The 24,587-nt window shown below is 49.6% G+C and overlaps 1 protein-coding gene across 1 annotated transcript in view; it reads left to right on the top strand.

Annotated features, from left to right (window-relative positions):
• Positions 1–24,587, top strand: part of LOC108165464 (optomotor-blind protein) — a 64,578-nt gene that overhangs the window by 10,879 nt on the left and 29,112 nt on the right. Inside the window, exons 2-3 of the mRNA XM_033386876.1 lie at positions 15,730–15,843; positions 15,938–16,100. Of these exons, the coding sequence (XP_033242767.1) occupies positions 15,730–15,843; positions 15,938–16,100 (277 nt within the window). The remainder of the gene's footprint in view (positions 1–15,729; positions 15,844–15,937; positions 16,101–24,587) is intronic.

Here is a 24,587-nt window from a genome sequence, read left to right as displayed (position 1 = left end):
TCCCGATGCCGATCCCGATCCCGATCCCGATGCCGATGCGACAACAATCCGTACATGTACATACATACATATATTTAAATTTGTATGTGTGTGTATGTACCATACGTATAGTTTATCTACGTTTTTGGTAACACACGAATTTATGTTACCACTTGGATTTTATGAATAAAAATTCCTCTTATTTCGGTTGCTTGCTGTGTGGCGGGGGAGTTCTGGGAAATACAAATCAAATTTATATAGCACCCACTGTGCCTCTGCCACTGCCTCTCTGAGAGAGAAATTAACACGAAGTCAAGAGGCAATTACGCACGCACACACATCCCAGGATAGTGGGAGGGAGAGCGGAGTGAGCGAGAGTATAGGTGTCAATGACGTGCGCTATCAGTTTTCATTCATGCCTAAGCCTCTCGCCCCCTGCCTGCCCTTGCCCCCTCCACCCACATCCAGCAGCAAGCTCTGTTGTGTGTGTGTTTTTTTTTCGCAATTCCCTTTTTTGCTTGCGTTCTCTCCTGCTCTCCCAGCCTCTCTTCCACTCGGTGTGTGTGGGTGTGTATGCAGTCAATTAACGGCAAACAAAAGTTTCAGTCGGTCGGCTCTCTGCCTCTCTGCCTCTCTCTATCCCACTCCCACTCTCTCCCTTTTGTGGGTGGCAGCACATGTAATGCAGAAAACGAAAAAGTTTTACTCCTGGTGCCTGCTGCTGCTGCAGCTCTGCCGCTGCGCTGCCGCTGCCTGCATCGTGTTAATTGAGTGTGAAGTTGGGCTTTTGTTGGTGCTGTTGATTTTAATTGTTAAGCAACAAAGGCGCGAAATATGTTTTAGCTGCTTGTGCCAATTTGGCTTTTAATTAAGCTTCTCCAAAAACAAAAAACAAAAACAAACAAAAAATAAACAAAAAACAGACATGTACATACATATAAAACCACACACACACACACCGACACTCGAGCAGAAAACATAGCAAAAAAAGCTTGCTTCTGGGTGTTGCTGACCGAAGCTTTAGATGCCCTTTGCAGATCGCTTGTTCCATGGAAAGGCAATGATGCTTAAGGCGACTATATACATATAGGCATAAGTAAGTTTGAAAGATCTGAATAATAGAAAAACACACACAGGAAATGACTTTATGGAGGCGTTACATATGTCTGGTCAAAATCATCTTACCCTCTCAATACCTCTGCAGGGCATGAAAAAAGCTCTGGCAGCAGCAGCAGCAGCAGCGCCAGTGGCCGAGAGTGTGGCTTGCGTGCAAGTGCCAGCAAAGTGTTGATTTCATTAAAAGCAATTGCAACAGCAACTACAGCAGCAGCAGCAGCAGCAGCAGCAGCAAAGTCAAAGTCGCCTCTCTCTCTCTCCAGTGGGCCTCTCCCACTCTTACCCCTCTCTACAGCACGCCTCTGCCTCTGCCTCTGTATCTGCTTCTGCCTCTGCCTGCTCTTGTTTTTGGTGTGATCGTGTGTTGACTGCATTTAATTGTTGTGCGCGCCGCCGTCGCCTCCGTTGCCACCGTTGCCTCCGTCGCTGCCTCGTTCTCTCGTTCGTTGTCACTTTGAGTTAACAACTCGATTACACGCTGCTTGCAACTGCAACTGCAACCGCACTGTCGGTGCTGGTGGTGGTGCTGCTGCTGCCACCGCCGCCGGCCATGTGCAATTTTTTGAATTATTAATGAATCTCAGCCAACGGCCACAATAAAACAGCGGAAAGCAAGAGAGCGGGAAAGACCCGCCACGATGGACCGAATCGAAGAATACCCTTGCAGGGGCATGCAAAATGCCACCACCTACCAGGTGATATGGTCAACCGATGTGGATCGAATATATGAAGCTTAGATCAACTGGTAAACTTTTATCTGAAAACCCCACAAGTTTGTATCACTCAATTGCCCATAGGCAGGCCTTGTTATAGCTTTTATGTTGTTCTCGTTACTTCGTTGATTGAACGTTTTTCGTCACTCGCTGCCCAAGCCATCTCGTCACTAGCTAAGGTAGTCATTCAAATATCCTATTCCTAACTATAACTGGAAGAAATAAAAGACTTTTTTTTGCACTCAAACTAGTTTTGGCATCGTAGTGATCGGATACTCTTATAGAATATCCTACGAAAGGGTATGCGGCGAGGCAGCGATACCAGAGCGTCTTTCGGAGAGTGACGAAGAGAGGGCAGTGGACCAGATCAGAACAGAGCAGAGCAAGTGCCGTGTACAGCAGCCGGATCGTGTTAATAAAAAACAATTAATATTAAGTGTATGTTTAGTGTGGCTGTTGACGGTGTTGACGGTGTTGCCGATGTTGTTGCTGCTGTTGCTTTTGCTGTCGCTAACAACGCGCTAATAGTACAAATAATCAACGAGTGCAGCGCCGAGAACTCGTTATAGCTGTCTCCCTGTGTGTGTGTGTGTGTGTGTGTGTCGGTGTTGGCTCGTCGCGTGTAATTACTTTTAGTTGGTCATAATTTGTCAATAGCTATTTTGTTGCACTGCCAATTGCCGAGAGCAGTCGTCAACAGTCAACAGTCAGCGACGACGACAACAGCGACAATCACAGTGCCCCCAACAACAGCAGCAACAGCAACAGCGGAAGTGCAAGTGTGCAATCGTGTGTGGGGCATGAGGAGGCAGTGGCAGTGGAGGGGGCGAGGGGCCCTGTGGGGCTATGTTCACAGAAAGTGGAACAGGTTAGGTGCGAGGCTTAGTGCTTATTTGGAAAAGCATTTCCCATTTACCATCGCCAGTGTGGTGATTGATCGGCTATCGGATTGGATTTCACTTGTGCACGGGGGTCACTTCGTTACCCGCTGGTAGCTTAAGTTTCTCGTTGAGGCTAGTAGTTGCTTGATAGATAGTGCACTAAGCTACTCGACTCTGAACATATTTCCAAAGCTTGATTTCGATACCTCGTTTATAACGTCATTCGTTGCTCGAATGAGTGAAACTATGCACTCGTTGCTTTCGACTCGTCACTCGCAACTCGCATATTTCTTCAACGTTAATGAAGTATGTAATTGAGATCAATAACTGGCAAGCGGCACAGAACCTAGTTCCTATATGAGGTATTAATCTCTCTTAGAACCCATTCTTTTGCCGCTCCTCCTTCCGCTTCCCGTACTCGCAAATCCCTCTCGCTCAACCTATTCCCCGCCCATGGCCGGCGCCTATCCAGGCTCGTCGGCTCCGCTGCAAATCCCTACACAAAAGCCGAGAGAGAGCCAGGAGAAGCCGTCGCTGCGGCATCCCCTTCAGGCTAACAACAAAAAAACAAAAACCACAAAGGGCCGAGGGCTGCTTGTCTCTTCAGCTGCTAACCCTCTGTCAGGAGAGGGATTTCGGCGCCGAAGCAACCCTGTTTGTTTCTGTTTTTGTCTGTCCGAGCCGGCCGATCCGATCGATCGTTCAATGGGAATGGTTCTCGAAGCGCCAGGTAAGCCACAGCCACATCCTCATCCTCATCCCTGTCGCTGTCGCTGTCTGAGGCTCTCCTTCTTGTGAACTCTTCTGTTCATCTGTTTGTTTTCTGTGTCCCTTTTCTGCTTTCCCTTGATCTGTGCCCCTGCCACACTGCCACACAGCCACTTGTCCAGTGTCGTTTGTATCTGCGTTTTATTATCATCCTGAGCCGCTGGGCTTTTGTGGATCCGATCGAAGCTTCTTTCGCTTTTTTCTCTCCTGCTTTTCCGCCTTCTCCTTGTGCACTCCTTTTTCTCTCATTTCCTTTTCGGCTGACCCTCCCCTTCAGCCTCTTATCATTCTTGTCAATCAGCTGTTGCCCAAGCAAAGCTTTCGTTTGAGGCCAAGCTTTCGCAAGCTCTCGCGATCACTGCGTCGACCGACCCCTTCTTCGGACCACGTCCCTGTCCTGCCTCTGCTCTGTCCCAGGGCCCTTTTCGGACCTGACGAAAGGTAAACATACCACAAATTGGACAGTGGAACACATGTTTGGCGCGTTAAATGCTCGAGCGTGTTATTTATAACGTTTTTTATATGCGCTCAAGAGCCTCTCGCATCTTGGCCAAGAGTCTCTTGGCTCCTACTCTTCCTCCTCCTTCTTCTTCTTTTGGCCACTGCCGTTGCCGTTGCTGCTGCTGCTGCTGCTGCTGCTGCTGCTTCTGCTGCTGCTGTTGTTCTTGTTAAGACGCGTGTACCCAGTGCCCCTTCTTGCTGCTGCTGCTGGTGGTGCTGCTGCTGCTGTTGTTGTTTGGTCAACACCTTTTGTAGACTTTGGCTCCAGGCAAGAAAGAGTCCACAGAGAGAGAGAGAGAGAGAAAGAGACACGCAAACCAAGAGAGAAAGAGAGAAAAGGCAGCAGAAACCAAAAAAAAAAAAACGGCAGCAGTTGTAAGTTTCTGTTTGTTCCTCATGTTGTTCCCTCTTGTCGCTTTCGGTCGACCGCAGAAATATGCGTATGGGATGCGGGGCCCTGGGTCCTTTTTTGGTCTTATGACAGCCATCGGTCAGAGCAGAGGCTTCGGCATCGGCATCGGCACGGAGTCCTTGAGTACAACTGACGCCAGGGCTATCCATCGACAAACACGCAATGTCCTCCACGAACTTTCGAAAGCGCCACAAAAGAATTCCCATTCTAGAACGGCGATCGCTATCGCAAGTATGGAAAAAGGTCTTCAAGAAGAGAACCTCTCGGGGGAACTTTGGTGAAAGAATGAAGAATATCATGCAAACTGATAAAAGTTCTGATCAGATCCTTAGGCTCTCGACTCCACAGACGCCTTACGAGATCACATGACAGATATTCCCAAAGTAATAGAAGCTCTAGAGCGTTTTCCAAGCCTTTTTCCATGCACAAAGTCAATGGAAAAAACAAAAAGCAAGCTCCTTAGAGGTTAAGGTCTTTAAGCAAATTCCTTCGACAGCAGTCTGCGATTCAAAGATCATGGCTCCCAAATCTCTGACTGGATGGGGAGAACGGAACACAGCCCGAAGCAATGCCAAGCCACCAAACAGCAAGCAGCAGGGAGGAAGTCCCAGCAAACAGTCGCGGAACAGGTGAACAGGAGATCCACAAAGAGAGATTCTCCTTGGGGGATTTTCGGGATTCTGTAGTCGGTATTCGGGATGTGTTGGCTTATCAGAGCCCAGCAGTTGGAGGAGGAGGTTTCTGCGAATCGTGTTGATTTGATTTATTAAAACCCACAAATGAAAAACAATAAAACAAAGGAAGCCATAAAGGCAGGCATGTCTTTTGGGTAACGAAGCATCAAATACCCAACCAAGGAGCAGCACCTATGAGTACAAATACTGCAAGTGATGGCAGGAGCCCAGATATCTTTTGTAAATGTAACTTTCCGATACAGAGCCATCTGCTGCTCAAAATCGTGGATACCCTGCCTGCTGGCGCACAGGGTACTCGAATGTTCGAATGTGAATTCGAATTTATCGCTGTTCGATCATAAATAAGAATTATATAAACATGCGTTGTGCTCCGGCACTCTGCACCACCCATGAATGGAGGCAGCCACAGCCACAGCCTGTGCCTGTGCCTGTGCCTCTGCTTTGGGCCTGGGCCACAGGTAGGCAGGCGCAGGCCTCTCCTTACCAGCCCTGGTCGGTTGGTCGTGTGTGAGTGAGTGCTGCTTGGCTGTGGGCTGAAACAAGTTGCAGTCTTGTTGTCGATGACGAGGACGGAAGAGTGGCTTGGTTTTGGTTTCAGTTTGGATTGGATTGGAATGGATTAGAGTGTTCGCCGTGTGTGGGACACATTAGAAATGCCTGATCCGAGCTGAGGCGGCGATCCCTGGCTCTCTGTTCCTGTTCCTGTTGCTGTTCCTCCTGGCCCTGTCTCCGTCCCATCCCGGACTGTTGTCTGTTGGCCGCTTGTTGGTGATGTTAACAACATTTAAACGCAGCTCGTTTAGAATCTGATTGTTTCTCCTCTCCCTGCCCTGCCCTGCATAGCCCTGCCCTGCTCTGCCCTGCCCTGTACAGGCGATCGATCCCTCTCCATTGAGAACTGGCTTCGCCTAGACCTCGTTACGTGCCTTCTTCGCCTTGTTGACTCTGAGGATTTATGAGTGTCTGACGTGTGTGATGACTGTTATTAGCCGCGGCCACGTCCACATCCACATCCACATCCACATTCACATCCCAGTGCCAGTCGCAAGTTCCAAGTTTCAGCTCCGGCTCCAGCTCCAGCTCCAGTCGTTGTCGATCGCTTTAAACGGATGTGCGGATGTGTGCATCAACATGGCCATCACTGTACTGCAGGTCCCCCATCCATCCATCCATCCATCCATCCATCCATCCATCCATCCATCCATCCATCCATACCTCACGAATCATGATGATGATGATGATGATGATGCTCATCATCGTCCTGGTCGCCACCGCGTCAAGGATCTCTCCCTCAGTCTCTCTGTCCCTCTGTGTTTGTGGATCTTTAAAGCAAACAGAAACGCGTTAATGGCGCCTTCCACCATAATTTAGACATTAAACGTGGGCGCTGGGGGGGCGTGTCTGGTCTCGGTTTGGGCCTCGCTTTATTTGTATTTGTATTTGCTGTTGGTTTATGCGATTACTCACTGTACTACCCAGCAAGGCGGATACGAGCAGAGAGGTGGCTCTGGGCAGTAAAAGATCCCATAAAATATTAAAAGTATACCAAAGATCTACCAAATTGGCTCAAGACATGGGAAAATAAACCAGAAATATGCCACAAATATCCCATTTACGTTTTGGCATGAAGATACCTTCCAGTGCTAAGCCCCGCTGGGAAAGAGGGAGGCTGTGATGTGCCTTGACTTCGGGAGTCTCGGATTTGACATCTTTAAAAGCCTGACAAAAATTGAATAAAATCCATCTCGCCTGAGTTGCTTCCACTTCTATTCAATAGCCCTTGCCCACTCCAGACCACGCAGCCCCCTCGCCTGCCCCACTCCGAGGCACTCTCCTTTGGCCCCCCGATTTCCGGAGATTCATCTTGAGAACATCTTTCTTTAGATTCCTTCGCTTTGAGCTCACTTGAGCACTAAATGCGCATAAATTACTTACACTTTGGCAGGCAAACATTGACAAGAGAAGCCACGCCCACGACCACACCCACCCCCTCCACCTCCACCTCCCCCCCTTCTAGAGAGCCAGCGAAGCACTCATCCAACCACCCATCGACCCGTCCAGCACCATCCACACCACTCGAAGCAAACCAACGAACTGCAAAACATTTGACGCACAATTTAATTAAAAATAAGACAAACTGTCCCGCTCATCCCCCCCGCACGCTCTCTCTCTCGCACTCTTTACCACCCCCAAGAAGCACCCGACAGGCGCCACCAGAAAAAACTCTATTTAAAAGTTGGCCATAAATAATTTAACACCAAACTCTGGGCCTCGTCCTGCGGATACTATTGGATGGGGCATCCTGCTGCCAACTTCTGTTTCCTCCCCTTGCCGGCAACTGTCACTGTTCCTGCCACTTGGGGCAAGCGCTTTGGCCAATGTTGCATCTTGACCAAAGAACTTGAGACCGTCGCTGGCTCTGAGAGCCACAGGAACTCCATGGGCTAAGGACCTAATTGCGTTTGAAGACGCATTCCAGAGGATATTAGCCCTTGTGTATTGACAATATTTTTTACAAGTTTTGTTGGGACTTTCGTAGGAATTTATGCGGAAGAACCTACCGTATATAAATCAATGGATTTACTTGTTAAGGAGCTAATAAACCTGAGAACTAAAAGATATAAAGATGGTATAAAGGAGCTAATAAACCTGAGAACTAAAAGATATAAAGATGGTATAGAGATGGTATGGAGATGGTATAGAGATGGTATAGATATGATATAGGGGTAGTATAGAGGCTACCCTCTAATTCTCAGCGACACTGGGAGAGACAGCTGGTTGTTTCCTGAAAGATAATCAACTGAAAACTTCATGTAATTATAACATGTGGGATAGTAGTATACCTGTCATAGGTATCGTAGGATCAGATTCAGCATCAGCTCAAGTTAATTGGGGGGGGGGAAAACGAGTGAAGAAAATCGGTGGAGATTGTAATGGCTGTCATTTAAATCAATTTGCATAAATGGAACTTATTTTTTATTTACAATAAATTCGCTTGAACATTTACCTGCGTTCTTTTTGTTATTATTATTTCGTTCGAGTATTCGTTGCATGTGCATCAAATTGAATGGCAAATGAAATAAAAATTGCTGATAAATTGTTGCGGCTGTTTATTGTAATTTGTTGTTGCTTTTTCTGCCTTTGATTATTGTGCGAAAAGTCACACAGAGCGCAGGGCCAGCGGCGTGCATATTAAAAAGTCAAAGCGACGCGAAGCCCATGCGAGGCCCCTGCGAGACCCAAGAGCCCCGCGAGCGGCAGAGGAAACGGCGAATTATTAATAAATGAATGCAAATGAGCGACAAGTAGCAGAAAAAAAGTGTCCACAAAAAGTCCAGTATACATGTAAGCTGCATGCGAGTCTGTGTGCGTACGCCCCTGACGAATCAAAATCGGAATTAAGCTGGACAAAAAAATATTCAGCAATGCCGAACGGTCCTCCCGCGCTGTGCATGCAAATCGAGGCAGGGGCTGCCATCGCTGGCGGCGTGACAAGTGTGTTGGAATGGTACCGATCCGATCCGATCCGATCCGATCCGACGCCACCCGAACCGACGCTTTTTCAGTGCCATTCGCATCGCAATATCGCGACGCACTTTCCTTTGGTATTTGAAAATTGTATATTTTCTACAGACTATTGGGTTTTGAGCAACTTTGGCGAGAGCGCTCTCTGGGAGTGCCTCTACTAGTACGAATATTGATACACAGTTTTGGCAAAGGCAAAGGCAAAGGCGATGGCGATGACCGGTCGGTCGGTCCATTGAGAGGGGGGAGGATGTCAAGAACCAGAGATGGGCGGTCCTACTGACCAGCGCGAGAGAATGAAACAGAAACAGAAACACAAACAACAAGCAGAGGAATTAAGCAAAGCACAAAGCAAATAAAAATAACAAGCAATTCGCGCAAAATGCCAGAACACACACAGACACCCACACGGAGGGAGAGCAACACAATCACACATGCGGGGGTGTAGGCCATCTCGCTCTGGCCCAGGCACAGTGGACTGAGCAGCGTGCAAGCGAGACAGCAACAGCCGAAAGAGCACGAAAAAAGCACACCTCTGGCAGGTGTATTGGTGGGAGAGGGAGAGGGAGAGGCAGCGGCAAAGGGTGAGCGGCGGAGAGGACTGCACATATGAATGCTTAGAACTTTTGCGAGGGGGTAGGGGAAGGGGCTGTGCATGTGCATATGCATATGCATATGCATGTGTGTGCGTGTGTGTTTGTGTCAATTGACCGAAAATGATGGCGACGCGACGTCAACCGAAATGTTTTTGTTTTTTTTTTTGGGGCAAAAAAAGAGAAGAAAAATGGCGCAAATTTGTGTGTATGGGGGTGTGAGTGTGTCCGCAATTATGAGCAATTATGACAGACGACAGAAGTGAGAGAGAGGCAGAGAGACGAAATAAATGCAAAACAAATACAAAAATATGCGACAATAAAACCCATGTGAGGGGTGGGATCATCGTTTTGTGTAACTCTCAGCGAGAGAGAGGGGGGTGTATCCTTCAGAATTGGTCAAACATAAGGAGAGAGCGGATCAGGAAGAAGGACAAGGAACCCACTGAATGAAAGAGGGAGACAACTTTCCACAGAGCGACTATAAAGCTATAAAAACCTCCAATATCCTCTCTCTTTTTCCCACTTTAATGTTTCCAATCGCTCGTGCAACCCTAACGAGCAGTGTTGCCACCTCCAGTAACGAGGAAGCAAAGCCATTATTATCAGGCACTCTGCGGCTGTCATCGTTCCCCCTCGGACAGCAGCCACAGAATGCCACATAAATCAACACCCAAAGTCGAGGAGTCAGCCGAGACCGAATATTCAAAACATAACCCCGATGAACCCCCAACCTCCCCAGCGCCCAGTACCCAGTGCCCCACTCCAGAGCACGTCTCCCTGGCGCCTTATCTGCGTGACAACTGCATTTCAATTCATAACAATTAAGTTGAACAACAAGCGGATCAGAGCAGGCCCCAGAGCCCCAGAACACAGAGCACGGAGCAGAACGGCAATTGTAAATGGATGGATGGAGGAAACTGTTGGGGTTTGGGGTATTCGGGTATTGGGGTACCGAGTATTCTAATCGTTGACAAGGTCAACGGGTTCAGTTCATATAATTTTTGTGCGGAAGAGCCTTTCGGACGGCTTGAAACGGATGGGTATGGGTACATGGAGGGAGAGAGGAGGGGAGCGAGCTATCATGCCCAAAGACAGTGCCACAAATCTGTAATCTATGGGCGCTATACACGATAAGGATAGCCGAAAGCAGCAGCCACCGAGGGGCAAGACTCTGATACCTTCCGATCCCCAGAAGTCGGTGAATCGGGGGATACTCTACTCTGCTGTTCGGTTCGGCTTCGCTTCGTTTCGGCATTCGTTTTCGTTTCGCTCGTTTCACGCTCCCAAATGAAGCGATCAAATCATTTCGTAATTACACTCGATCTCCCACATTTGATTTATTCATTGCTCGAAGTACTATCGGTAAGAAGCGATATTTTTTACCCCCTCCCAGACCCCCTCCCCCACTGATCTAAACTGATCTGATCTGATCCTTTTGTTTGCCCCTTGGAGAGCGAGCCTTGGCATGTTTGTCTGGGCCCGGCTTAATGGCATGGCCATTCATTTTGGGCCACAACGAGTTCCACTGCCACTTTCGAGAGAGTGGGCGTTCCCGCTAACTGACAGCCCGAGACACACACACAAAGGAGCTCTCAAAGGAGAGGTTGGCCGAGGAGTTTACGAGGACTGAGGACTTGGGGCAGTTGTTATGCCTTCATAAATTGTTTTATTATTATATAGACTTGATATATTGCATATCCAGTCTGTCCTGGGCCTGGGCCTGTGCCTGTGCCTGTGCCCCTGCCTGTGCCTCTGTCTCTGCCTGGGCCTCCGCCTGTCAGTTTATTGGTTTAACTAATTTGCCCCCGATCCTCTCAATCTTCTCTTCTGCCTCTCATGCATACAATATACGAGTATCTCCTCCTTTCTGTAGGGGTAATTAACGTTTATGATGCAGCTGCCTTGCAGGTTCCCATTGTCCTTTTCTGCGGTCGAGAGAGCTGTATGCCTGTGCGCCACAAATTTGTCAAATATCCATCTACAAGTTTATTTCCCATCTCACATCTCCCATCTCCCATATCGATCTCCGTTTCCCCATTTCCATTTGCAAGGCTCCTGTAAAATGCAAAAATGCAGGAAGGAACCGGCAAGGCAATAATTTGCATGCAATTGTCATTCAATAAAATTCAAATTAAATGCAATCGAAATGTCCCCAAAATAATACAAAAAAAAAAAGAAGAAGAAAAAACAACCGACTGACAGATGTTCCTCCTTCTAGGCAAATGATGTAAGCCTGCTGAATATGCACCCATATCCATGTCCCAGAGATCCTCCAGAGATGGCCAAATGTGTTGACAAACTTGGCCAAAGATTAAAGCGGTTTCCTCCAACGAAACAACAACAACAACAGCAACAGCAACAACAAAAACGACAAACGACAAAAAGTCGACAACAATTTTGTTGTCACAAAGGCGAACTGTCAACAGCAGCAGCGGCAGCAGGGGCAGCGGCAGTAGGGGCAGCGGCAGTAGGGCCCCAACCCCTAGCCCTTACATTTTTGGTTCCTTTTCGGTCAACAGAACTGCAGGTGCTACTTTAATCCCCGCGCCTTGTTGACAAAGACAACGAATGCAAGCGTTTTGCAAGCCAGCCCCTGGCGATGGACAGAACCCACAGACAGGCAGGGGGATAGGACAGGGGACAGCCAAACAGACGAACGGACAGTTAAGGACCGATCGACCTCTGTTTGGTTTGTTGTGTCGGTGCCTCTGCTGTCCCTGTGGCCCTTCTTCTTTGTACACATTCCCATTCCCATTCCCATTCCCATTCCTACATCCAATTCCGATCATCATCGCGATGATCAGCTGTGGCGCGCTGTTGACATTGCCATTGCCTGCATCTCCTCTTCTCTCATGTTTTTCCTCGTCGGGCTGCTGTCGTTTGATTGACTATCAGATAATGCATTGACGCTTCTAAGGCAGACCCTGCACTGCCCTGCCCTGCCCTGCCCTGCCCTGCCCTGTGCCCCGTCCAGTTGTATCGATTGAAGTGGAGGGCGCACAGGTGCGTTAATAGACGCCGTTTAGCCCCCGGCCACGATAACGCGGCGGAGAGCACACACACACACACACACACACACACACAGATGTCACCACCTGCCCTCTCCTCTCCTCTTCTCTCGTCCGATGCAATCGCCTAATCGATTACATGGCCACCGAAAAGTACCCTGGCTGACCTTTCGTGTCCCATGTCCCCTTTTCCGTGTACAACTCAATTCTCAACTGGAGATTGTCTATCGGCTTGGAATGTTTTGGGAGCTCATCTTTCAGCCGATGATCTATTCGGGAAGTGACGTCATTTTGAGGAACTTGATCTGAGCGGAAAGATGTACAGCTCGAGTCGAGAATCTTGCACACGACATGTAATTGTGTTATTTTGCAATTTTCGCTTGTGCGTCTCGAGTGGAATCGATGGAAGAATTTGGAGAAATGATGCCCATCTGGGGCTCATTTATCCTGTTTCGTCATCGAACCGTTGATCTGTTGATCTGTTTTGCTCTGCCTTTAATCAATGGTCAATGTTCCTTTGCCAGTCTGAGGCTTTCTTCCACTCCTCTGTCCTGGCTGTCCGAGTCCGCGCCACTGTATCGTCCCTGAATGAGCGAATAAACGGAGGAAGAGCACAAAACCCAATTACAACTCAATCGGTGAGCATTTTATTTTCATTGCCACTGCGGGCATCGGCGGGGCCCCGGCTAATTGATTAGCCATTAACCCCAATAGTGACGAGTGTACGAGAGGGCCAGGACACTGAAGGACAACTGAGCGACACCTTTGCACACACACATACACACACATCACAGAGACGGAGGGAGAGAGGGGGAGACACAAACGCACTGCGCTTAATTAGGCTTAATTATGGGCTCATGGAACCCCATTCGCCGCTCCACCCCGTTGTTGAGGGTTAAGCAGCGAGGGGGCGGGGTGGGGAGGTGTCCCAGCTTGATGGAGGGGAAATTGAATTAGCCGCAGTCGCGTTCCCGTTCGTAAAATGTGTGTGTGTGTGTGAATGTGTGGTGTGTGCGTGTGTGGGACCCCCAGAAGAAGCTGCAAAACAAACATCGCTCTGGTCAAAAGGTGCAAGTTTTACACGTAACGATTTGCACGAACCTGAATCTCAGCCCCAAGAGCTCTTGCAGCCCAAAGAGAGCCCTCAGCAGCAGCAGCAGCAGCAGCAGCAGCAGCTGAAGATGAAGCTGATGCTGAAGCCTGAGCAGGAGCAACGAGGCTCCAACACAAACGAGAGCAAATCGTTTTGTTGTCGAGCACAGAGCGCAAGGGGCGGGGGTGGGAAGGGGAGGCGAGGATCGCACATTTGGCGCAGTCGCCGAACGCTCCCAGCCCCAAAAGCCATAGCCAGAGCCAGAGCCAGAGCCAGAGCCAGAGCCAGAGCCAGAGATATTTTGTGCGCGTGTGGTGTGGCCCAGGACTGGCTTTGGCTCTGTCTTTGGCTCCATTTGGCTTCGTTTCGCTTGGGGCTATGGCGCGACTTGGCGACTTGGCCTGGTCTGGCCCAAAACCCGGGCCCCGGCCATAACAAGCTGCCAACAACTGGCGCCAAGTGCTCAATAATGTTAACGAGCTATTCAGTTAAGACAACACACAAAAACAAAAGCAACACAGGCAACAAAAAAAAAAAAAACAAAAACCGAAACACACACAAAAAAAGAGCAAGCCCAAACGGGGGGAAGGCGGGCCGAAGCCTTAAATACCCTTGAAGGAACCCCCCTGCCCTGCAACAAAAAAAAAAGAACAACAAAAGAAAGAACACCTCCTTGAAGCTCCAAATGTGGGGGACCTGAAAGGTCTCTAGGAGAACGGTATGCCATCTGCAGTAATAGGACGAGAAGATCTGTGAGAAGGTCCTCCGTGTGGCAATGATTCATCGCAGCCATGGAATATACGAGCACTCGCATCTGTGGCATGCACTGGGACACCTCGTATTCCCAATCGCGGATATACCCCACGCGCGTGAGAGTATCCGCAAAAAAGAAAAACGAAAAAAAGAAGAGAACCCAAGCAAAGCCCTGGCTGGCAGACAGACGTGCCTTGGTTCCTTGGCAAATAAAAAATAATTTGCAGTCGAAAAAGGCAGACGAGAGGCAGGCCCGGGCCCCAGTCCAAAGTCCCCCGTCCCCCAGCCCTAAGTCAGGTCCCAGGCCGAGAGTCCAGAGAGAAAGAAAGAGAGGGGCAGAGAGTCTTCTTCTCTAAATAGAAACATCCTCTGACTTGGCCTGGGCCTGGGCCTGCGCCTGCCCCTCCCCTGACGCGTTCGGTTCCGATCCCGATCCCGATCGGATCCCTCGACTCGAGCTCGAGCCCGAGTCAGTCAGTCCGTCAGTCAAGTCGGACATCAGTCAGCAGCTTGTTAGCCGCTCTCGCCTTGGTTCTGGTTCTGGTTCAGGCTATGGCTCTGGCTCTCCGGCTCTCTGGCTCGCCTTTTGTTGGTTCTTTTTGTCTCTTTTCTTTACTTCTTTTTATCAAAAATGCAGTCGCAGCTGATGATGATCTGTGAACATGAACAAGACGTTCGTTAAATTTGATTCATGAGGCGAAGACGAAGGCGCTTGGACCTGAGCCATAGCCGTAGCCTCAGACGTGGCTGTGGCTGTGGCTGTGGACGTGGACGTGTATCTGGACCTGGGGACGAGGCGCAGTCGCAGTCGCAGTCGCAGCGATTGAGTGATTGCTACTTAAAGTTATAATTTTCATATTTATATGTGTGTGTATTGAGGGTGCAGCAGCAGCAGCAGCGGCAGCGGCAGCGGCAGCGGCGACTCTGGGTCCCTTTTTGGGTGGATGGTCCACGACATCGACTGTTGCCTGGCTGCCTGCCTGCCTGTGTGTTCCCTCCTGGGCTGGGGCCATGTAATTTTCGAGTTTGCACATTGCCACCAACATGGCTAATCAAGCCGGCCAAGACCAGGGCCAAGAGCCCAGAGCGCTCTCTCTCTCTCTCTCTCTCTCTCTCTCTGGCTTTGGCCAATTTGAATTCGAGTTGCAAGGTAAGTCGAGGCGGAGGCGGAGGCAGAGGCAAGTCGAAACAATTTGTGGCTTGGCGCCACTTGATAACCTGGCCCCGACTGGTCGACGTTTGGGTTTGTTTGCTTTAGCCAGGGACTCCGGGACTTGGAGTCGACTCGAGTGGAGTCTTGGACTGACTCCGAATCTGGCTTGGCTTTGGCTCTGGCTCTGATAATGATGATGATGATGATTGTGTGCGTGTGTGTGTGTGTATGTATGTGTGTGTGGTTAGCGAGGGGTACCGTACCGCGTACAGATGAGAGGGTCAGGGCACTGGGGACTGGGAACTGAGGACTGGTCCTGATCTTGCCCGGCGGTGGGCCCCTGAGAACCAAACCAAGCAAAACAGAACCGAAAGCATCAAACCGTTGCAGCATTTAGGCTTTATATGCCGCACTGATTAATGTTTTATTTGATTACCAGGCCCCCGAACCACACCGAACCACACTGAACCACGCAGAACCACACCACAAGAGTCGACTCCTAATCTAATCCCACATTTTCGCTTCTTCTTTCGCAGACAAATGTTCCCGCAAATGAAATTTCGTGTTTCGGGACTGGACGCCAAGGCTAAATACATCTTGCTACTGGATATCGTTGCGGCGGACGATTATCGTTATAAGTTTCATAATAGGTAAGTCTGGGAAAGGATCATCCTCCTGCCGCCTGCCATTGGAATGTAATAATTTTGTCGGTCTTTCGTTTCCGTCTCTCCCCCTCTGTTGCAGTCGCTGGATGGTGGCCGGCAAGGCGGATCCGGAGATGCCAAAACGCATGTATATCCATCCAGATTCGCCCACAACGGGTGAGCAATGGATGCAGAAAGTTGTTTCCTTTCACAAATTAAAATTGACCAACAATATTAGTGATAAACATGGATTTGTAAGTACTGTACGTCTTCTTTGTTTACCGCATTAGTTATCTAAGATACTATTAATACCACATATACCACATATACAAATCGTACAATTGCTGTACGCCCAACAACAACCCAGAACGATGCCAACGAATATTCTGTTTTGTTTTTCATCTTTCGCTCATCGAGATGTGTAGTTTTTCTTCGCTTTTTCCTGTTTTCGGACTAAGTTCGGAGTGATTTTCATTAATTTTCAAGGTTTGCAATGTATTATGGGACAATGGTAAATGAAGATAGGGATAAATTGACGGTTTCCATCTGTTTTACTATTCTATTTTAGGTATTCCCCATTTTCGGAGTAAAGGCTGATTGTTGCCACATTAGGAGTTTTTCGGAAGGGATAAGTAGCAAATTAATGGTAAATTTGGAGGCATTAAAATTGTGTATTCTGATGAAAAATTACCAGTTCATAGTTTTTGAGGAATTTTGATATTTTTCCAATTGATTAGGAGTAAACTCGGAGTCATTCAAATTGATTTTATGATGTAGGATGGAAAATCATTTTAAAGCATTTCGCGTATTTCATTATTTTCGGAGTCGATTAGGAGAAATTGCATTTTCTAGTTGTTGGGGTATTTCACTATTTTCGGAGTCGGTTAAGAGTAATTTTTTGTAAAATATGAAAATGTTAAATATTGTGAAACATGAAGTTTCTTATAGTTAGTAAATTCGGAGTGATTCGTAGTAAATTCGGAATGTTTAAAATTGAGTTTCTGAGTGCTGGTTCAAAGCGGGTGGGACTCTCCTTTTCGGATCCAATTTGAAGCAATAGAAAAATGAAATTCGGAGCCATCGTCTATCTTGGATGATCGGGGATCCCATGGATCTCGCAGATAGGAAGATTCGTGTGCTGCGCAAAAAGGAAATGGCTATCTAACGTCTGCCTTTCCATCAGCGCGATTCGGCGTGTCGTTTCGGAGTTATTCAAAGGCACCTAACTGATCCGCTGATCCCCTGATCCGCTGATCCAATCGAGCAGCGAACATCAAAGCAAACTTTATCTACATATATCCCCCATATCAAAGCAGCGGCGACGACGGCCACAGCAACAGCAACGGCAACAGCAGTGTGTTGGGCGGCAACTAACACTCGACAGCCGACAAGCGACAAGCGACTGGCTTTGGCTTTGGCTTCCACTTCAAATGCGAGTGCGAGTGCGAGTGCGGGCATCCTCCTCCTGCCACCGCTCGCTCCATTTGCAATCTGTCAGCGGTGGCCACTTGCCCATTTGGGCCCCCGTCCAACCCCCCGCCACAGCCACAGCCACTGCCACATCCCCTTCTTTCTTATCAACGTAAATTTGCATGGCATCCGCGATGCGACGCGACGCTACGCGAGGCGACTCGGGTCCCAGTCGCAAACGCAGTCGCAGTCCGGGCCTGCACTTTGAAGTATTCTGCAGCGAAGCGCCGCGCTTATCTAAAACTTCTCACACGCATGTAGGAGAGGAGGAGGTGGAGGACCACGATGGCCAAGCCAAGTCGTTGGATAAGCCCCTGGATAGGGGTTGCAGGGTGGGGTGCAGGGTGCCAGGGTGCCAGGGCTGGGCGCCAAGCAAATTGTCGGTGGACTTTTCATTTGATGGCCGCGCTTCCAAGGCCGCTTTTGACTTTGTAGTTGTGCCGACGCCGATCGCGTAAATTTCATCAACTGCTGGGCAAATTTTCATTTTTATTGATCAGACCCCAGAGAGTCCCGGGGGCCCCGGACCCGGACCCGGACTGGGGCCACCCGTTGTGACTCGTTTGCCTACGATGAGGATCATGACGATCATGCGACTTGGGGATGATGATCATGATTATGATCATCATCATGATGATGGGGCAACGCTGGCGGGCGCCATGCAGCTTTTTTTGTCATGTCTGGTGTGCTCCACCTTCTCACTGTGCTGCGCTTTTCCTCTCCATCTCTCTCTCTCTCTCAGTCTCAGTCTCTCTATCTCTCTCTCTCTCTCTCTCTGTTTTGCATGCCAAGTCATAAATCGCACAGCGAACAAGGGCTCCATCTCCTGGTTCCCTGGGTTCCCTGGGTTCCCTGGGTACCCTGTTCCCTGTGTGCGTGGGCCTCTGCTAAGTAGCCTGTGTTGGCCATTAATTTCGCTTAGTTCAAACGCCCAAAACGCCGACGCTGCGTGTGGTGCCGGTGCTGGTACCCGTACACCCCCTTCGTTGGGCTGGCTCCTTTGCCGGCGGCTGGGGGTGGGGACGGGGCACGGGGCGTTGTACGAGTGGGTACGGGGTCCGAGGTCTGAGCCACAGCTGTGCAGGCTCTCAAAAGCGTTATAATCATATAATAACCATGTGATAGAGAACTAGAGAATCAAAGTCTATAATTTAACACTTTTTGCGGTCAGAGAGGGGTCAGCCCGCGCTCGCTGGCTGCGTGTCAAAACAACAGAAAGTCGCCGATTCTAGAGCCCATAAAACCCATAATTGTGACAAGGAGTACCCATGAATGTACTCGTCGTTGTTCGATGAATACCCTAGAATGGGAAGAACTGCTTATTGGTTGGAAGCTCCAAGATCGTGCCAATCCCTTTAGATCCTGCTTTTTTTCATAGGCTACCTTTAGTTCATTTTCTTTCTTTTAGGTATTTCTATAAGTTGGTTCTTTGAGGGTATTCCAGGCTTCGACACTCCCCGTTGTGGCATTCCTTTCTTTTTGTCGTACTACTTGGGTATCTTGCCCCAAAGCGGTACGGAAACGGAAGCGGCTTTTCTCGTACATTGAAATGCACTTAGCGCGACAAAAAACGCGCGCGCGTTTTTAAACGCCCCCTTTTTGTAGCGGTCGGTCGGTCGGTCGGTCGGTCGGTGGGCCTCTCTCTGTCTTTCTCACTCAATCCCTCCCTCTCTCTCTGTCTTTGTCTCTGGCAGAGTGTGCGTGTTAGTCGGCCATGTTGCGGCCAAAGCAACCCCCTAATGCGGTTTAATGATGAACCAGCCCGAAAAGGGGTGGGTCCTCGTCCTCCTGCTCCTGCCCATGCCGCTGCCTTTGCCCCTGCTCCTGCTTCTGCCCACAAAAGGCACAGGCCAGAGGCCAGAACGAGGCGGCTGTGGCAGCTAGGTGTTGCCCAATGCGTTTAATTGTTGCAACTGAAGTTCGGGACACTTTTTGCCAATTAGCTGAATGACAGCCCACGAATGAGGCCCACAACCAGAGTTTGCCCCCGCACTCGCCAGAGAGGGAGAGGCAGGGAGTGCTTAGTGAGGCAGAATGTTCTCTTCGTTGAGGTCGAGGTTCGGGGAGGGGGAATTGGGGGCCCGGCCGTCAGCGGCAACGTCTGCTGCCATTAGTTTCATCATAGTTCAAAGCATAGTTGGCCATCTTCTGTGACCATTGAGGCATGCCCAAGTGGTCTCGAGCAGCAGCAGCAGCAGCAGCAGCAGCATCAGACGAAGCGAAAAAAATTCGAAATGGGTTGACAAAATAAAGTGAAGTGGAGTTCCCGTTTCCGGACTCGAGACTCCGGGACTCAACTCTGGACCCCGGACCCCGGCCCCGGCCCCGGCCTCGGCCACGGACCCCTTCCCGGACGCAAATCAAATTAATTGAAGCACATGTCTCTCTCTACCTCTCTCTCTCTCTCTTTCTCTCTGTTCGTGTGTGTCCTGCTGGCAAGCCTTTTCGGGTTCGTCCTCTTAACCTTCCTCATTCTCGTTCTCATCCTTTTAGACATTGTCATCCTGCCCCGGGACGGTTCGTACTCCGGTTTTCTGGTGCGTTCTCTGTGGGTTTTCTTGAAACAATTCGCTTAGAAAATCAAAGGCGGCCTTTGCACGTGTGTCTCTCTGTCTGTCTGTCCATGTGGGTTATGGGATATGGCCAATTTGTCTGCGATAGTCGCTCGCCCGTCTCTGGTGTCTGGTCTCTGTTCTCTGTTCTCTGGTCTGCGTCCTGCTTCAGGTAGATTTGTGTTCCCTTTCGGCCCTAGGTGTTGCTTAAAATACCATTTGAAAGGCTCTTTTGAAGTTGACAGCGCCAGCCCCAGCCCAGGTCCCCATCTTGGCTCGTGTGAGAGAGGGTTTCGAATTGAAGACGATTCATTCTGAAGTGCTCCCGTCCATTGAGCAACCAATTAGGTAAATTTATACTCTCCCCTCTAAGATCTAGGTGGCTGTTTGAATCTCTAGAACCTCCATTGAGGGCTCATTTGAATTTTCGTCTGTTTTTGCGGCACACGAAAGTGCACTAGAAGGTCCCTGGCTGCGTCTGCTGCTGCTGCTGCAACCCTTAGAGGAAGTACCTCCAACCCCTAAGCCATTAATGAGGATGCTCCTGCTCGCCGATAGGAAGGAATATCCCTGCTTGATGATGATGTTGCTGCTGCTGTTGCTGTTGCAACCACAAATGCCGTCTGGTACCGCGCCGCTCCGTTCGCCTTTTGTGCCCATAAATGTCTGATTTCTTATCTAATGCCTAATGCCATCAATTGCGGCGCTGCGGTGCTCGCTATCTCCCGCCCATATCATGAGGCACGCACTCAGACCCCTGTTCCATACCCCATACCCCTGTCCCATACCCATACCCAGACATACATCATGCCATCATCAACAGCGGACCGATACCAGATCCGAGATCCCAGATCCCAGGGAGAGGCTCATACATAGATGGAAGTGGTAGATGGAGATGGAGATGGAGATGGAGATGGAGGAGTGCAAAGGGTATCAATGGCTGCGACGGCTGACTGGCTGGCTATCAGTTGCGATCAACTTTCCGTTGGATAGATTAAGCCTTCTGCTGCCGTTGCTGCCGTTGCTGCCGTAGCTGCTGCTGTTGATTCCGAGTGAAAGGAGCCACCTATGGATCGGGTGAACTGGGACACAAACCGCATGAGGCAGGAGGCAAAAGTTTTCGCAACAGCTGTGCCTCTACTCTACTCTACCCCGTTCTGGGATCGCTCTCTCTCTCTCTCTCTTTCTGGAAGTGGAACTCGTCTGGTACGCAATTTCAGATGCTCCACGCAGACCAGACGAGACCCATCAATCATTCCCACTGATGGAAGCCACACGCAATTTGCTCGAGGGCGTAACTCAGAATCGAGAATGGAGGATGGTGATGGGGGACATGGGACGGTGGGAGGGGGGAATAAATGGCGACTTGGGGAGTGGGAAAGTTCTGTGATTGGAAAAGCATTTTCTCCGGGCTTATGATAGCCTGAAATTCCAACAAATTAACGTATGCAAGATGATTTTTTTGTGGACTACTAGCAAAGAGTTCGAGCTCCAATCCCTTGGAGATTCTTTCACAGGTTCATCAGCAGATGACAATTATGGGGGAATCTTCTTTCTAAATGGACAGTTTCCATAATTTGAGGGGCCCAAATGTCCAGATGTCCTCTCTTCCCATATCCCTGTTTATCGGGGGAGCCTGGTCAAGTGTTGGACTCAATTGCCGACAGTCCGTTACAAGCAGATAAAGCCAAATGCCAGCAACCAATTCAACCAATTCTGTGGCGCAACTGAGGCACGAGGACACCTCCCGGAGGGCGGCTCCCAGGGGCGGAGGGGCGGAGCGGCGTGTGTGGGGCGACATTAGCATATTACTCTTGGATTTCGGATTCAGATCGGAGTTAAGGGCCTAACGTGACCAGCGGCACTTACCGAAAAACCAGACGACGGGTCAGAGTTCGCTTTTTTCTCTGTTTCTCTGCTTTTTCTGTTCTTTCTGTGTGTGTTTTGTCAACCCGCTTAGGCGCTTACAAATTTTTGGTGGAACATTTAGTTTTGCCTTTTGCCGCCGCCTGATTCTGTGCAGGGCAGGAGGTCAGTGTGGTTAGTGTGATGGGGAGGAGGGTGGCGGGGTTGGGCGTTGAAACTAATTAACATATTTAATGTTTTTGGCACGTTTGACTCTGGGGCCCAGCCCAGCCCACAGAACCTTGAGCTGGGCCCCCGAGAGGCGGGAGAGGAGAGAAGAGCCTGGCGCCAGGCCTAGTTAAAATCTAATAAAAACCTGAGCATGCCTCATAAATTTCCAGTGTGGAAAAAACACCCCTGCCACTGCCGCAGTGCCACTGCCACACAGCCACTGCCACGGAGGGGGTTGTTTAAGCGCCTAATGGCGAACGCGCTTTTATGTTAAATTAAACCCAAGATCCGTCCTGTGTCCCACGTCCATGTCCTCGTCCCCGTCCCCGTCCCCGTTCCCGTTCCCGTCCTCGACTCTACTTCAGCGCTACTGCGGGGTGGCTCGAACGTTGACGCTGACGTTGACGAGGTGGCAAGTACGTTGTCGCTGAGGTGCGACAAAATATCGCAAATAAAAATTCCATTTTGTGTTTTGGAATTTTTTAATATTCAAATGAAGTCTCGAGACCAAATAACAAACGGAAAACAGAAACACACAAACAGAAAGAAACAGAAAGAAATAAAGAAACAGAAGCCAGAACCCAGGAGCAAGGACAGGAGTAGGGGATAGAGAGAAATTTGCATGGCAGTCTAAGGACTTTCCCGGAGCTACGTTTCAGGTCACATTCCTGAGCGATGCCTGGGGTCTGGGTCTGGGTCTAGAACTGAAACTGAAACGGAAACTGGGACCAACGAAGGACTTAAAGTCGCCCAGAGAAAGGCTTTAAGGATGGGGTTTTGTTGTGGCCGGGCTTCAGGGCTGGTTCAAAGTTTTCCTTCATTCTAGCTTCGAAAATCCCCAAGGGATTCCCCTACCGAAGGAGGCACCTATTCTTCGGGTCTCATTAGCAGCCGGCAACAAAGCAGAGAAGTCAGGCCTCGGGATCTCAATGGCAGATAATCCCCTTGATGATTAGTTGCTGCCGCGCCTCTTCCTACAGACAACAGACAACAGACTACAGATGGGATCGGATCGGATCAGATGGGAACCGAACCGCAGAAACAAGATCATCCTGCGAATGAGGTCCCGGCTAATGTCCTTAAATGCGCTTGACTCGCTCTGAACTGAGGATCAGCGATGGGAATCGCAATTTCCTGAGGTCCTGAGGTGACTCCTAAGACCCATAAGAACCGCATGGAAAAAAGGAGCATCCACTCGTTTGGGTTCGGGATTTGTTCTCTTGGATCTCGGAACAACATAATTAACTAGACCCACGCCCACTCTCTTTTCCTTTATCCTTTTGTTTGCGGTTTTGTCATCTCTCCCTCTCGCTCTCTCTCTCTCTCTCTATCGACTTTTTGGGGCAGATTGCTCATACGCCGCATTTGACGCGGGCTGCATTCCGCGTGGGGCGTCTCCTGCGGTGCAGCAACCACAAAGCAGTCTCTCAGTCTCAGTCTCAGCCGCAGTCTCCTCTCCAGCTCTCATGTCTCATGTCTAAACAAATGCTTAGAAATTAAGGGCGAACGACGACAGCTGAAGACAAATTTATGATGGGAGAGGACAATGTCTTTTCCTCTCGCACCGCACCGCACCGCACCGGGACGGGGGCACACATGCTGTGTCCTGTCTTGTCCTCGCCTCTCCTCTCCTGTGTGCGTGTGCGTGTGGAGCGATTAAGCGTCTTTCATCTCGATTCGTTGTCAGGGTACACCCAACAAAAATCCAAGTGAGCAGCGCCAGCTGCTGTCCTGCCCCCCTGCCCCCCTACCACCAATCAAAGCAAAAAGAAATCCTATTGTTTGGCCATTGTTGCCAAAAAGGAGATCAGGAAGTGGGCCGTACGGAAGGGTGCCTGCACCCCAGCCCCACCCCACCCCCCCCCGCCAGCCTGTGCCTGGGGATGGGTCAGGGGTCTGCGGTGTGCTGGAGATGAAGATGAAGAGCAACAACTGCTGGCAGAGAGTTTCCATTAGGCCAAGGCAAACAGACAAGCTTGACTTGGATTTCCGCAGAGGCGGAGGAGGGTGGATGCGATGCGATGTAACGGAAGTGCAATAAATATTTGCCCATCAAATAGATTTCTAAACGCGACTATCTAGACACTCGACTCGACTCGAATCGACTCGCTGCTACCCCTCTTTGATCGCCCTGTCTCTCTTCTCCCTCGCTGTGAGGGAATGATGATGCAGGGTATGCGTGGCTTCGAGCTTACCCTCCTTTTAGTTTTCGTTTGTGCCTTTGTTTGCCCCGGCCAAGCGCCACTTGCCTTGGCTCGTATCGGAATCTGCCTCTGTCGCTGTGTTTCGCTGCTGTCCGTCTTCTGTCTTCTGTGCTTCTGCCTTATCTGCCTGCTGACTGCTGCCTAAGTCTTAGGTGACAGTTAAACACCTCAAATATGCTACCACATTTTGTAAATTTCTATTGGTATTCAAATGTTTGCCCCCAACTCAGTCTTCAGTCTTCAGTCTTCAGTCTCAATCTCGCAGCATCGCATCGCATCGCATCGGATCGCATCTCAATCTCAATATCAGGTCCCACTCTGCGGCTATCTCTCTCGTTCCAGCTCCAGCTTCAGCTTTTGTTTGTGTTTGCCTTTGTTTCTATTTGAATTTAAGATATTTGTTCATTCGCAAATATGTTTGACTTGTCTGCATCCCTCCGCTCTCTCG

The sequence above is a fragment of the Drosophila miranda genome, chromosome XR, assembly GCF_003369915.1.
Source record: "Drosophila miranda strain MSH22 chromosome XR, D.miranda_PacBio2.1, whole genome shotgun sequence".
Taxonomy (NCBI): Eukaryota; Metazoa; Arthropoda; class Insecta; order Diptera; family Drosophilidae; genus Drosophila; species Drosophila miranda.
The sequence above is the reverse complement of the archived record's forward strand: the minus strand, read 5'-3'. Positions and strand labels throughout refer to the sequence as shown.